The 13,473-nt window shown below is 49.6% G+C and overlaps 1 protein-coding gene across 1 annotated transcript; it reads left to right on the top strand.

Annotated features, from left to right (window-relative positions):
- The first annotated feature begins 1,001 nt into the window (after positions 1-1,001).
- PIP4K2C (phosphatidylinositol-5-phosphate 4-kinase type 2 gamma) lies at positions 1,002-11,993 on the top strand. The gene is made up of 10 exons (XM_077757578.1): positions 1,002-1,264; positions 3,837-3,934; positions 4,980-5,076; positions 5,444-5,587; positions 7,823-7,969; positions 8,161-8,199; positions 8,787-8,900; positions 9,332-9,599; positions 9,780-9,883; positions 10,070-11,993. The coding sequence occupies exons 1-10, from the start codon at positions 1,091-1,093 to the stop codon at positions 10,148-10,150; spliced, it is 1,266 nt and encodes a 421-aa protein (XP_077613704.1). The 5' UTR covers positions 1,002-1,090; the 3' UTR covers positions 10,151-11,993.
- Positions 11,994-13,473: the final 1,480 nt, after the last annotated feature.

The following is a 13,473-nucleotide window of genomic DNA, read 5'->3' on the forward strand; positions in this document are numbered from 1 at the left end:
CCACCACCAGATCTCTTCAGGAGCCTGGGATTCATTCTTAAAGTCTCCCTTTTCCTCAAGTCCCACATCCACTCAGAATTTTTCAAATTGACATCAAACTATACCTTTAAAAAATCTATATGTATTTTGAGAGAAGGGGCGGGGGCAGAGAGAGCAGGAGAGAGAATCCCCAGCAGGCTCCATGCTCTCAGTGCTCTGAGCACCAAGACTGAAGTGGGGCTCAATCCCCCCAAACTGAGATCATGAGCCAAGCAGAAATCAAGAGTCCCGTGCTCAACTGACTGAGCCACCCAGGTGGCCCTCACACTATACCATACGTTTATTTATTTTGAGAGAGAAAACATGAGTGGGGCAGGGGCAGAGAGAAAGGGAGGGAGAGAATCCCAAGCAGGCTCCTCACTGTCGGTGCAGAGCCCAATGTGGGGCACGAACCCACGAACGTAGTTGTGAGATCGTGACCTGAGACAAACACGCTTAACCAACTGAACCACGGCGCCCCTCAAACTATACCTTTAGAGGCCATTCCCTCCTTTCCATCCCAACAGCCACCGTTTTAGTTCGCCATCTCCTCTCGACTTTTGGAATACTGCAGTCACCCTCCAGAATGATGCTTGAGTGGTCCTTGTAAAAGCACATTTAATCCATCGAAACCACTTAATGAATCTCTTATTTCGTAAAAAGAAGTGCTTTTGAGAGCGAGGTTACTACTCCTAGAAATTGGGCAAAATCGGCAGGCGGCGACTTTGCAGCAACCGAGTCCCACCCACTCCTTCCCTGGGAGTGAAGCGGGCCAGCCCAGGTCGCATCCCTATCGCCTCGCTGGCTGGTCCGGACCTGGCTGACTGCCAGCACACAACGCGGCTTCCGAGCGCCCGCCCCCTGCGCCAGGTGAGCCCACCCACCGCGCGGACGTTGGGGCCGAGCTGGCGCCAGGGGGCGGAGCCAGCCCCGCCCCGCCCTGCTGCGCGCCTGCGGGCCAGCCTCCGGTCACGTGACGGCGGCCCAGGTGAGCGCCGCTTCCGGGGTCGGGAGCTTGCTTCGCCGCCGGCTCGGGTTTTCCACTCTGTCGGGTGCACCGGAGAGGCCGACCATGGCGTCCTCCTCTGTCCCGCCGGGTACCGTACCGGCGGCGACAGCGGCACCGGGCCCGGGTTTCGGCTTCGCCTCCAAAACCAAGAAGAAGCATTTCGTGCAGCAGAAGGTGAAGGTGTTCCGGGCGGCCGACCCGCTGGTGGGCGTGTTCCTGTGGGGCGTAGCCCACTCGGTGAGACCTGGCGCTAGCCCCCCAGAAGCCCAGTCCAAACCTAGCTGCTCGTGCGCCTCCGGGCGTCCCTGTTTCGAGGCTCCCGCCTTCGGAGCCCCTCGCGCTGCGGCTCTTCCCCGCGTCTGTTCTGGTGCCTGCGCACCAAACCGCAGGTGTTCCCCGGCGTATCTTCTCGTTTTAGACGTTGTTGTTTGGTTGGTTGGTTGGTTGGTTTTTGAAATGTGGACTTTTGGTTCCCCCTCCGCATATATTCCACCACCCTTGTTCCGCCTTCTCCACCTGAAATCCAACTCGCTCCTTCCTTCCTGCCAGGTCCAGCCTCAGCCCCAGGCCACAGAGACTGACCCCGACCCGGCTTCAGCTGGAAGGACATTAGGGGGAGTGGCTCTTCAGGGTTGGTGGTAGAGAGGTCTCTGGGGAGAGTGTGTGTGTGTGGAAAGGGAGCAGGGAAGGTAGCTGGATGAGGAGGATCGTTCGTTTTCCTTTCCCGCTGCTGTCCTTGATTTTGGAACCTTGGCTCGGGGGGAAGTTCCAGGCTTTCCTGGACTTGCTAATCCTCCTTGTCCTTTCCTTTCCCTTCCAGTGGTACAGCATTTCAGAGAAGCTACCCACCCTCAGCCTCATTAGGACTGGCATGTATGGTATATGCTTTTGGTCTTAATTTCATCCCCATTGCTGGCTGGAGTGATGGCGTTTGGTGTAATGGGGGCGGGGGGGCATCTTTGACCAAAGCGATGGCTGAGGGGCTCTGGTGCTGGGGACACCATGATGGCGAACTTTAGAAACAGGTAGAGGGTATGACCTGGGAATGAGGAGGAGGCCAAACAGGCCAGTGAATCTCTTTTTCTTCACTCCGAAGGAAGCACAACTATTGCCCTTCTCCCTCAGATTTGGGGTGGGAGGGATGCCGTGACTTTGAATGTAACAGGCAGTATTTTATGAATCCATTTCCTTGAATTGTTACAGTCATGACAGGGTGTAGGGATGGAAGAGGGTGAAGAGAATACAATTTTTGTCCCCTCCTTAATTTGAAGTTTAAAATGTCATTGGGGGGGTCTGCCAGCCTCTTTTGCATTTGTGGTTCTGTGGACTGCTCCCAGCTCCTGGGTGGTAATGTCTCTAATTAGAGCGTATCCAGGCTGAGGCACTTGGGATGGGCAAAGCTGATGGAGGTAGGGCTGCCTCTCATATGTACCTTCCAGGTGACCCATCCATCCCTTGGGGAAGCTTAATAAGGAGGATTTTCCCTCAGTAAGGATAGAGGGAGTTACACATGAGACCTGCCTCAGCTTCCCTAGGTAAACGTACTTTAGCTCCAACACCCCACCCTCCAGCCAACACACATTTACTTCAAGTGTTTAGAATGGAGAATTCCTTGAACATATGTCTTAGTGATGATTCAGCCTGCTAAACAGCAGGTGGCGAGGAGGGGGCATGAAGCACTGTAGCTGAATTTTAGGCTGGGAATCTCAAGTGGATTTTTTTTTCCCCTGGAGGAATATGTTCTGCCCTCCTTTTCTACTGAGAACGAGAGGAGCACAGTCTCACTGCAATCTGGGGGATTTAGGTTAGACTCCACTTCATAACCTGTGTTGAATGATCCAGTAAAGTTACACAAGGCATCCATTTATTCACTTACTAAACACTCCAGGACCCTTTGTGCCACCTATTATGCTAGCAAGGCACCCGAGAGATACAGACAATTACAGCTGGTCCTCCCCCTTGAAGAGCTCACGATCTAGGTGGGGAATTTACATAAACTAGCCAGTAAAGTGCACTATTAAAGGTGGGTGAGTGCTGTTGTGGCAACACTGGGGAGAAAACACATCTCCTTGGGATTTCTTAGTACAGGAACTCCCTTTCCACCCAAAATTAGCAGATGGCTGATTCTGGGGGCCAGGGAGAGCATGTGTTGCTTGCATCTTTGGGTCATGGGTTGGCTTGACTTTAGGAACAGATACCTCATGAACTCATATCCTCTGCCTGCCTGCATTCCCTCTAGAATTAGCTGGTTTACGTTACACCCGGGCAGGTGGGGACCTACTAGAGAGACCTGGGTCAGGGTGGTCTGGAAGGACTGGTCCTGTTTGTAAGGAGATGCCTCCTGCAGGATGTGGACATTTCATTCTTGTTGCTGTTGACTTCCCGGAGTCCCATTGACACTCTTGCGTACTTTGAAAAATGCCTTTTTGTTTTGTTTTTAATGGAGCATGGAACTGTTTGTCTTGAGTCTGCTGAGGGTTTTTTTTTTTTCTGTAGAACTTCTCACAGCTTTAAAAATAGTCCTGAGCTGCTTACAGGGTTTGCCTAATATAAGATGACTGCTGTGATCATGAAGTTCCACGGGGGTGGAGTGTGAGGGGCTGGGGGCGGGGGGTTGCTTACTGTAGTCCTGCTGGGCAGCAGAAGAGGTCAGACGCATTCTCTCACCTCTGGCAAGTAGTTGCGTAACCAGTGTTCTTAAAGGAATGAGGTTTGAGTTGCTCTTTTCTGACTCTTGCCCAGATGTAGTGTAGAAGTAGCTCTCCGCACCCCTACTCACTGGCTCCCTATTCTTGTTTTGGCTTATCAGATCAATGAGCTCAGCCAGGTGCCTCCCCCAGTGATGCTGCTGCCAGATGACTTTAAGGCCAGCTCCAAGATCAAGGTCAACAATCACCTTTTCCACAGGTACGTGGAGATCCCTGCTCTTCTCACGTCAACCTTCTTAGAAGAGAGTATTACATAATTTTAAGAGCTAAGATGCAAGGAGTTGAAGGTTGTAGATGTGGAAGGCAACTAACAGATTCTGTGTTCTAACCTCTTTCCCAATGCAGAAATTCAGTATAGTGCAAAGAAACCATTACAATAACTTCTAGTGTTCCCTACACCATTACATATTTGTATTAGTCTGTTTTTCATCTAGCCTGGTAGTACCATAGAGTAAATACACTTAGATGCCCTTACCATTAGCCTTCTGATAGAGACACCTTGAAAGAAATATGTGTGGGGTGCCTGGGTGGCTCAGTCAGTTAAGCGTCCGACTTTGGCTCAGGTCATTATCTCACGGTTCGTGGGTTCGAGCCCTGCGTCGGGCTCTGTGCTGACAGCTAGCTCAGAGCCTGGAGCCTGTTTCAGATTCTGTATCTCCTCCTCTCTCTGACCCTCCCCTACTCATGCTGCCTGTCTCTCTCTCTCTCTCAGAAATAAGTAAAACATTTAAAAAAAGAAAGAAATATGTGAGTCTCCTAAGTGCACCTAGTATTAAAAGATGCCATTCAAANCTCTTTCTGACCCTCCCCTACTCATGCTGCCTGTCTCTCTCTCTCTCTCTCAGAAATAAGTAAAACATTTAAAAAAAGAAAGAAATATGTGAGTCTCCTAAGTGCACCTAGTATTAAAAGATGCCATTCAAAACCATGGCCCCTATTGCCGATTTTAGGATGTCTTGAACTTGCATGAGATTTGGGAAATGGTACTGTTTGGATGGGTGTTAGATCCTGATTCTGTTTAAGGTGCTTACCAGCCATGTATTTGAAGTAGGCCACTCATCCATCCTGAGCCACAGTCTCCTCTTCTATAAAATGGGAATCCTATACCTTTAAAGGACTTCCCAAGAGTTTTATGAGAATCAAAGAATATAATATGTGTGAAGGTGCTCTCATGTAGGTGTCAAGACCTACATGAATGTAATAATGTTAACTTTGTTTTCTTGCCTTGAAAACCATTATTTCAGGGAAAATCTGCCTAGTCACTTCAAGTTCAAGGAGTATTGCCCCCAGGTCTTCAGGAACCTCCGTGATCGATTTGGCATTGATGACCAAGACTACTTGGTGAGATTGCTCGGGTTTTCGGGTGAGGGGAGTCATTTCTCCCTTACAAATGGGGAACTCCTTGGGCCAGTCATGTTTGGAGATATGAGAGCCTTGCAAAATCTGGTTCTTTACCTGTTTGTGATCACAGTCATCTCAAAAATCTGGTGAAAGCCATCAACCCTGTCCCTGGGGGGAAAACCCCACATTAAACATTTTGCCTTCACTTTCATTCAGTCCACAGTATGGTCATCAGATTAAGATTCTCCAGCTCAACCGTTTATGCAACGGTTTTATCCACTTTCAGGCACATTCATTTGACCATTATCCTATGACTTGCATCTCCATCCAAAGAGGAAAGCAGCTTCCGGCCTATTTGTGTCCCCAGGTATCCCTTACCCGAAGTCCTCCAAGTGAGAGTGAAGGCAGTGATGGTCGCTTCCTTATCTCCTATGATCGAACTCTGGTCATCAAAGAAGTATCCAGTGAGGACATTGCTGACATGCATAGCAACCTCTCCAACTACCACCAGGTCAGGCCTCTCCTCCTCCCCTCTCTATTCACAGCTCAACCACTAGAGCACGTTGAGGGATGTCCTATCCTTTCTCCTCCCTGCAACCTATTTTGCTCCCCAAGAGGCACTTGACATCATGTGTTTCAGAAAAACCCACCTCCTTGTGTTCTTTTCTAAACAGGAGAAGTTAGACGTGTTTCTTCTCATTTGGTATTTACAAACTAAAAGCACTGTGGATTGATAGGTAAAGGGCACATGTATAGCAAAGTATAAACTATAGACTAAGCCAGAATTAGGTGAAGTGTTAACATCAAATATACTGTCAGGAATAAATGCGTTTTTGAGGAGAAAATCAGGATAAGCACACAATTGGGGATAAACTGGAGGAGAGAAGCCATGATCACAGCCAGTCCTAAGTGGGATTAGGGAGGCTCTTCTGTCTGATCAGATTAACTTGGAATGTGGAGTTTCTGGAATATTTTGGTGATAAAAACACTGAATATCTTTCTACTGAAGAAGTATCTTTCCAAAGTCAATGAGCAAGGAATAAATGAAAGACTCAAAAAATGTTTGGTTTATTCAACAAACGTTGAATGTCTGTTCTTACTAGGCCCTACATTAGGCAGTAGAGAAAGACATGAATGAGGAAGAGACCCTGGAGGATCTCCTGGTCTAGTGGCAGAAAGCAGGAAATGAGCATTAGCACACAGCAAGATGTGTGCAGGAGCAGAGGTTTGTAGAGAATGCTGTGGGAGTGCAGAGGAAGAGCATCCCAACTCAACCTGGGGAGAGAAGTGCATTGGGAGGTTCAAGGAGAGATTTTTAGAGGGTGTATCATAAGAGTTGAGTCTTTGAAGACTAGTATGGACCCACGGGACAAGGTAGAAGAAAGCATTTGAGGCAAAGGAAAACTCGTAAAGGCACAAAGCTATGAGACAGGTATGTTATTTAGAAATAGCCCTATGAGTGCATTTTCAAGAATGGGTTAGAGAAGGGAATACTTCAAGTGAAGATGCCAAGTAGGAGGTAACAATACTAGTCTAGGTGAGGAATGACAAAGGCTGGAGGAGCCATGGCAGCGGACACACAGAGGAAGACCAGTGGGAGGCTCGTGGGAATTCAGGCAGAGGTGTCTCCAGATCTCTGGTTAGGGGTGATGGGGTGTCCATTCATTAACAGTTGGGTAGCAGAAAAAGAAACCAGTTTGGGGGAGAGAACAGCTCTGATGTAGACGTGTTAAATGTAGGGTTTCTATAGTTTATCCAGATATAGATCTCACGTAAGTAGTTGGGGAGTAGAGTTCAGGAAAGTAGAAATGTAGATTTGAGAGTTACAGGTGAATAGATGGTAATTAAAGCCATAAATATGGACTAGGTTATTGACGGGAAATGTGTGGAGAAGAAATGGAAAGAAGACTGAGGATAGAACCTTGAGGAGCAAGTAGAGAGAAGAGCCCATAAAGGAGACTCTGAGTCACCGGATGCCCTGCTTTGTTCTGAATGTGATTTGAGGTGAGACAGGAGGAGAATTGGAAGAGTGGCGGAGTGGGAGCTCAGGGTGAAGAGAGTTCTGGCAAGAGACTGGATCCAGTGTCGCCTAGTTGAAATACAACATTGTCTAGAATACCCATTGGATTTGGCAACTGAGGGATTTGAGGAAAGGAGGAATAGAGAGATTTCAGAGGAAAAATGAGGGTATGAATCTGATTCCACTGGCTTGAGGTGTGAACGAGAGGAAGTGGATCGATCATGGACTCCTTTTCTGAGAAGGTTGGCTCTGGAGAGAAGTAGGCAGCAATACTGAGAAATGGTTAGCCCTGAAAGAAGCCACCATGCAAACATTTTTACTACAGGAATCCAGCCCGCCAGGAAACATTAATCTAGGCAAAATTACTTCATTGGTAAGCAGATGTAATTCCTAATCCTGGTTCCGTGACCACTTGTACTTAAAGAGGGTCTAAAAGCAGGATAATTCTTGCCTTCCGCATCTCAAAGAATGATGATGAAATGAGAGAAAGCACTGTCAGATTAAGAGACATTATACAGATGGAACACATCAGAGGAGAGGAAGAGCCAGAAATGGTGTGGATAACCGCAGGCCTCTGTAACAAGTCCCCACCACTTTTGACCTCGTAACCTCTCTACTTGAAGTTGTCTGCCCTACCCTGGAATGGTGGTATTTGAATTCCCATCCCCGGGCTTTTCATGCATTTACTATCAACCTTTCCCCATCTCTTCCTCCCTTCCACCCCAGTACATTGTGAAGTGCCATGGCAACACTCTGCTGCCCCAGTTCCTGGGGATGTACCGAGTCAGCGTGGACAACGAGGACAGCTACATGCTTGTGATGCGCAACATGTTCAGCCACCGTCTTCCTGTGCACAGGAAGTATGACCTCAAGGTAAGAAGAGGAGAGCTAGTGCCGAGGGAGAGGCCCCTCCTGGCCTGAGAATGGGGAAGGGCCCAGGAGGGCACTTAGATGGTTCGTTTCAAAGGAAAGAAGATTGTGGGTTTGCGTACTCGTCTTAAGAGCTGGATCCTAACTATTCTTTTAGCCACTTCTGCTGACTTGATCTTTGGGTCTCTCCACAGGGCTCCCTAGTGTCCCGAGAAGCCAGCGATAAGGAAAAGGTGATATCAATATTAGGTGTCAGGGTGAGGGATGAGGGAGGGCAGATAAAGGGATCTCTTTAGGATAGAGGTAGGGATCATCAGCTATTTATTCTTATCTCAAACCACCAAAAAGAGGAGGGATGTAAACCTGTGCTGATCCAGGGATTAAACGTTTGGCATGCGCAGTGGAAAAAAACTGCTTTCTCACTAGCATGGGTTATTCCTGTGGAAGGTTTGGGGATGGATGAAGATGACAGACTTTCAGAGTAAAATGCTTACCCTCTACCCCCCACTCCGGGTTCTTTGTATCAAGCAGCTATTTTTGCTTAAGAAGAAGAAAGCATGAGGGGGTCTTGACTGAAAGCCATGAGCAGAAGGTAATGGGATGTGATTTCGGGTACTGCTGCAGTGACTGAGAATGGAGAAGACTCTAGAGCTGAGAACAGCCTCCGGGGCAGCATTGCAGCGTGGAGTCAGAGAGGGACTGTAAGATGTCCCTACCCTCGAAGCCATGGAGTTAGACCCAGAGCCCCAGGTAGAGCATGGTTCTCTGAGACCTTGCCAGGAGGAATATATTCCCAAGATGTCCCTTTACTTACTTTCAGGTTAAAGAATTGCCCACCCTTAAGGATATGGATTTTCTCAACAAGAACCAGAAAGTTTATATTGGCGAAGAGGAGAAGAAAGTATTTCTAGAGAAGCTAAAGAGAGACGTGGAGGTGATGACCGGGGTGCTTTGGGAAATAACTGCTTCCTTTAGCTCCCCACAGGGCGGCTGTCTCTCCCATTCACAGTCTGTCTTGAAGTCCAATGTGCTATCCATTGTGCCACAGAGCCAGGCTCTCCTATTCACAGTCTGAGGGAACTGCTCCCCTTCCTTTTATTCTTTGGGTTCTCTGCATGTAGGGGGTTGGGTTTGAGACATGAAAAACTCCTAGAGGTGACCCCTGGATGGGGTGGCTAGAATCAGCTAAAAGGATGACCTCAGATACCAGGACATTCATGCACTAAAGGACAGTGGTGTACCCCCTCAATTTTCATCCTTCCTTCCACCAAGAGGGCCTCAGAAACTCAGGAGTGGCGCTATAAGGGTGGTACCTGGGAGTGGGGAAGGAGATCTGAGGTATCTGATTTGTCAGTGGGGTGTCAGTTCCTAGTGCAGCTGAAGATCATGGACTACAGCCTTCTGCTGGGCATCCACGACATCATTCGGGGCTCGGACCCAGAGGAGGAGGGGCCTGTGCGGGAGGAGGAGTCAGAGGGGGATGGGGACTGTGGCCTGACGGGCCCACCTGCTCTGGTGGGCTCCTATGGCACCTCCCCTGAGGGCATCGGAGGCTACATCCATTCTCATCGGCCCCTGGGCCCTGGAGAGTTTGAGTCCTTCATTGATGTCTACGCCATCCGGAGTGCAGAGGGTGAGAGAGGTCCTGGGAATACTAAGGGTGTGTGGGGGGTGGGGGGAGGGTTGGCCTTGGGGAACAGACACCAGGGTGGTGGGTGGAAAGGCTGCTTAGCTTTTCAGAACGGATCTGACTGGTTCTGGGGAGAGGGAATTGGGACAACACGTGCTCTTCACTGCCGGTTTCTTTCCCCAGGGGCCCCCCAGAAGGAGGTGTATTTCATGGGCCTCATTGACATCCTGACACAGTATGATGCCAAGAAGAAAGCAGCTCATGCAGCCAAAACCGTCAAGCATGGGGTGAGGGTTCCCCAAAGCCTTTCCTGTCTTGACTGTTTGGGAACAGGGAGCCTTTTGTGCCAGAGCAGCAGGGTGGCAAAAGGACGAAGGGCTGGGGATGGAAGTAGCGTGGAGTGGACCGGAGGGTGGGTGGTGGGGAAAGGTGGCGGGGTGGCCTGACACCGTGTTCCATGTCTCCTGTCACAGGCTGGGGCAGAGATCTCCACTGTCCATCCTGAGCAGTATGCCAAGCGGTTCCTGGATTTTATTACCAACATCTTTGCCTAAGAGACTGCCAGACTCCATGCTGACTGCTGCTTTATGTTCAAGGTGGCAGGGTTCTGAGAGGCTTGGGGACTGTGGAATGCTGACCACTGTTTCTTCTCATCCTCCTTTGTTAAATTCCAGCTACAGGCTCCTTCGGTTCAGATAACTCCATCTTGTTGAGTGGGCTCTTCCTGGCCCTCAGAAATACATTGTCCTCTCTCCCCCCTGTCTAGTTTTCTTCCTTCTCTCTCTCCCCTCCACCAAGTCTGCTTGCTTCATTAGAGTGTTACTGTTGACTCACTCCCAAGTGCCTTGATCTTTGTACCTGTCCTGCTGTTTCTATAACATAGGAAGAGATGGGGGAAGGGAGGGTTGCCATCTTCAGGACCTGACTGGACAGATGGGCCTGGCTCAAGCACTACTCTGGATGCACTTTGCTGCGTGGGATGAACTATGAGTGTCTGAATTTTGCTGATAACTTTATAGAACTCACTGTGGCATGCCTTCTTCCCAGGAGGCCCTGGGATGGAGGACTTTCAGGATACTACAGTTGTGGGTGCTGGCATGCACATACGCGATGGGATGTGGCCCATCTCTCTCTCTGTCTCTCTCACACACACACGCGCACACACACTCGAGGTGGAGAGTGGCGAGCCGGCTGGCACCTCCCAGAGATGGGATCCAGGAGGGTTGGCAATTATGTGGGGAATTGGAGGTCTCCATCAAGAATTGACCGTTCTCCAATCTCTTCACTCACCCCACTTCCCACCCCCACCCCTGTACTTCTGGGCACAAGAGCCCAGAGATGATCAAAGTGTTCAAGTCTGAGTGAAGATGTTTGTTGCTGCTCTTCACCAGGACCTCCCAACCCTCCTGGGACTGGAACCCTTCAGTGGGGGTGTGGGCCATTCTGGAGGCTGGGATGATGGGCCAGGGTATAAGGTTCATTCCCAGTGCTAGATTTCCTTTCTTCATGCCTAGCCATCTCTGAGGTTTTATTCCTAGCAGAGGGGAATATCTGTACCAGGTCAACCCTGGTCATTTCAAGAGGATGACGGTCTCAAGTGTGGGAACCTCCACTCTCAACAGCGCCTGGGGACTGGAGAGTTTGAATCCCTGGAGGTGTGCGCCTAGCATACCTTCCTTCCCAACCCCTTCCCAAACCCTGTTTCCAGTTGTATTTGTTATTCTGTTCTTTTCTGTCTCGTCCCATACTGCTACTGTGTCTCCCAGAGGACAGATGGCCTTCTTTGTCATCTTCACTCTCCACCCCCAGAGAGGAGTCAGAGCCATAACTCAATCACCCAGCCTCCTCCAAAGAGTTGAAATGACATGTGATAGTCTCAGAATGGAGAGGACCCTGATGAGCCAGATCGTGTCCTCCCCTCCCCCTAATGCCTCTGGGGCTAAGGCAGTCGTTCTTGCTACCCTCCATCCCCCTTATGGCTTCTACACTTTTTTTTTTTTTTTAATATAAAGATGGGCACCAGGGACTGGCCTGTGGGGATGCAAAGATATTTGCTCTGTATCAAGCTGGACTGATCTCACAAGAAGTCATGCAGTCATAAGAGAATTCCTCTCTCCTCCATCTTCTGCTCCAAAGGACAAGATGAGTCCACGGCTAAGGATTAGAGCCCTTGTAATATTTTCCCATCAGGGGCATGATGATCTTTCTCATTCCAACCGTCTACCTTTCCCCTGTCGAATGCAATAAAACTCCATGACACCAGCAGCCGTTGCTCTTTAGAAATTGGTTTTCTGACCATGTGGCTGATGTATCATGAGCAGTATGGTCTTCATTTGTTGCTTCTGTTTTTCATCTTTTTTTGTTTTATTAATTAATAAAAAAGATATTGTGTATTTATTCCCATTGCTGTCATTATACAGGAAGTAAATTATTGAAGCCATATTCCTTCACAGACATGCCTCCCCTCCCCCGCTTTCCTGTAGAAACCTGTACTTAGGGTTGTGGAAACCAGATGAAGAATTCTGATCTTTAAGGTGTTGGACCCCTAACTAAGAATGTGGGTTTCTAGATAGATAGCTGTGAACTTAAAAGGTTGTGAGGGGTGTGCATGGGAATGGAAAACTTAACTCTCCAGCTTTGTGGGAGTTCAGCTATGGGGGGGACCAGGGAGAACAGATGATGTGACCGCCCCCACTTCCCGCAGGGTTCTGGGCTTGATCACACCCCCATTCCTGTAAAGGTGAGTGAATCTCTAAGAGCACACATGCAGGAGCTAAAAGAAGGAACTGGGTGTTCCCCCTGGCTTCCTGGGAAAGATGTCCTCTGTGTGGAGAGCAGGAAGAGGACAGCAGGGTCCTGGGAAAGAAGAAAGTGACCAACCCTCCAGCCCAGAGGGGGAGTGAAGAAAGGGGCGGATAAACAGAGGCTGTTGCCAGTCTGGGAGATCCAGTACTGTTTGGCTGAGGAGGTCTTTTGGCTGGTGGAAAAACCTGGCTTGATGTGGCCCCAGGGAAGTGAGTTGGACTGGGGGCGGAGATTGCTCTGATGTGGGAAGCAGAACAGAGCAGAACTGTTTTTTCTTTGAGAGTTTTTAACTCTATTTGAACCATAGACTTGACATCCCCCCTCCCCACCCACAAGGCATTTAAAAAAAATGTATTCACTTCCCATTCGGCACTGGCCTCAGTATCCCTGTCTGTGGAAACAAAAATCAGAGGCTCTTACCAACACCCATCTGGGAACAGGTTGTGGGGGGAGTCACAGAAGGTAACAATCTAGGAAAAGGCAAGCGATGAGGGAAGGAATTGCAATAGTTTAGTCCTGGGGTTTGTTTATTTTTTAGAACCAGTGCTTCTCTTTTTACTATGACTCTTCTTCCCATCCCAAAGTATTCCTCAAAGGCCCTTCTGGCAGAAGGATCACAGAAAATTTGCCCCCTTCCCCACCTACCTAACCGACACTCCTCGCCCACCCATCCACCACCAGCTTGCCGGAGCTGCCACGCAGCTGGCTGCAATAGCAAAGGGAGAGGGCCCCTCCCGGGAGGGGGAAGCGAGAAGGGTGGCGTCTCTAAGAGATTTAACCTCCTACCCTCGGTTCCACACGCCACCCCCTCCCTCCAAAGACTGGGACGGCGCCTCCATTTTTGTTTTGGGGCGGAAGGGCAGGGGCTCTTGCATGGAAGGGGGTCAAAGGAAACGGTGATTATCACCTGTACGGGGGAAGCGGGTGCTGTCCTCCCTCCTACCCTTTCTCTCGGTCTGCACCCCCTCTGCAAACTGCCCCCCCACCTTCTCGGGGTCTCCCCCCCCTTGTTGCTAGGGCCCAGACCGTCATCCCAGCAACAGCCTCAGTCATGTGACCGGCAATGGCGGCG

The sequence above is a fragment of the Crocuta crocuta genome, unplaced genomic scaffold (assembly GCF_008692635.1).
Source record: "Crocuta crocuta isolate KB4526 unplaced genomic scaffold, BGI_CrCroc_1.0 scaffold549, whole genome shotgun sequence".
Lineage (NCBI taxonomy): Eukaryota > Metazoa > Chordata > Mammalia > Carnivora > Hyaenidae > Crocuta > Crocuta crocuta.

Excerpts from the sequence above, each read along its gene's own strand:
- PIP4K2C (XM_077757578.1), top strand. The coding sequence starts at position 1,091 with ATGGCGTCCTCCTCTGTCCCGCCGGGTACCGTACCGGCGGCGACAGCG. Across the intron at positions 5,588-7,822 it reads ACCTCTCCAACTACCACCAG|TACATTGTGAAGTGCCATGG; the intron begins GTCAGGCCTCTC and ends CTTCCACCCCAG. Across the intron at positions 8,901-9,331 it reads AGCTAAAGAGAGACGTGGAG|TTCCTAGTGCAGCTGAAGAT; the intron begins GTGATGACCGGG and ends GTGGGGTGTCAG.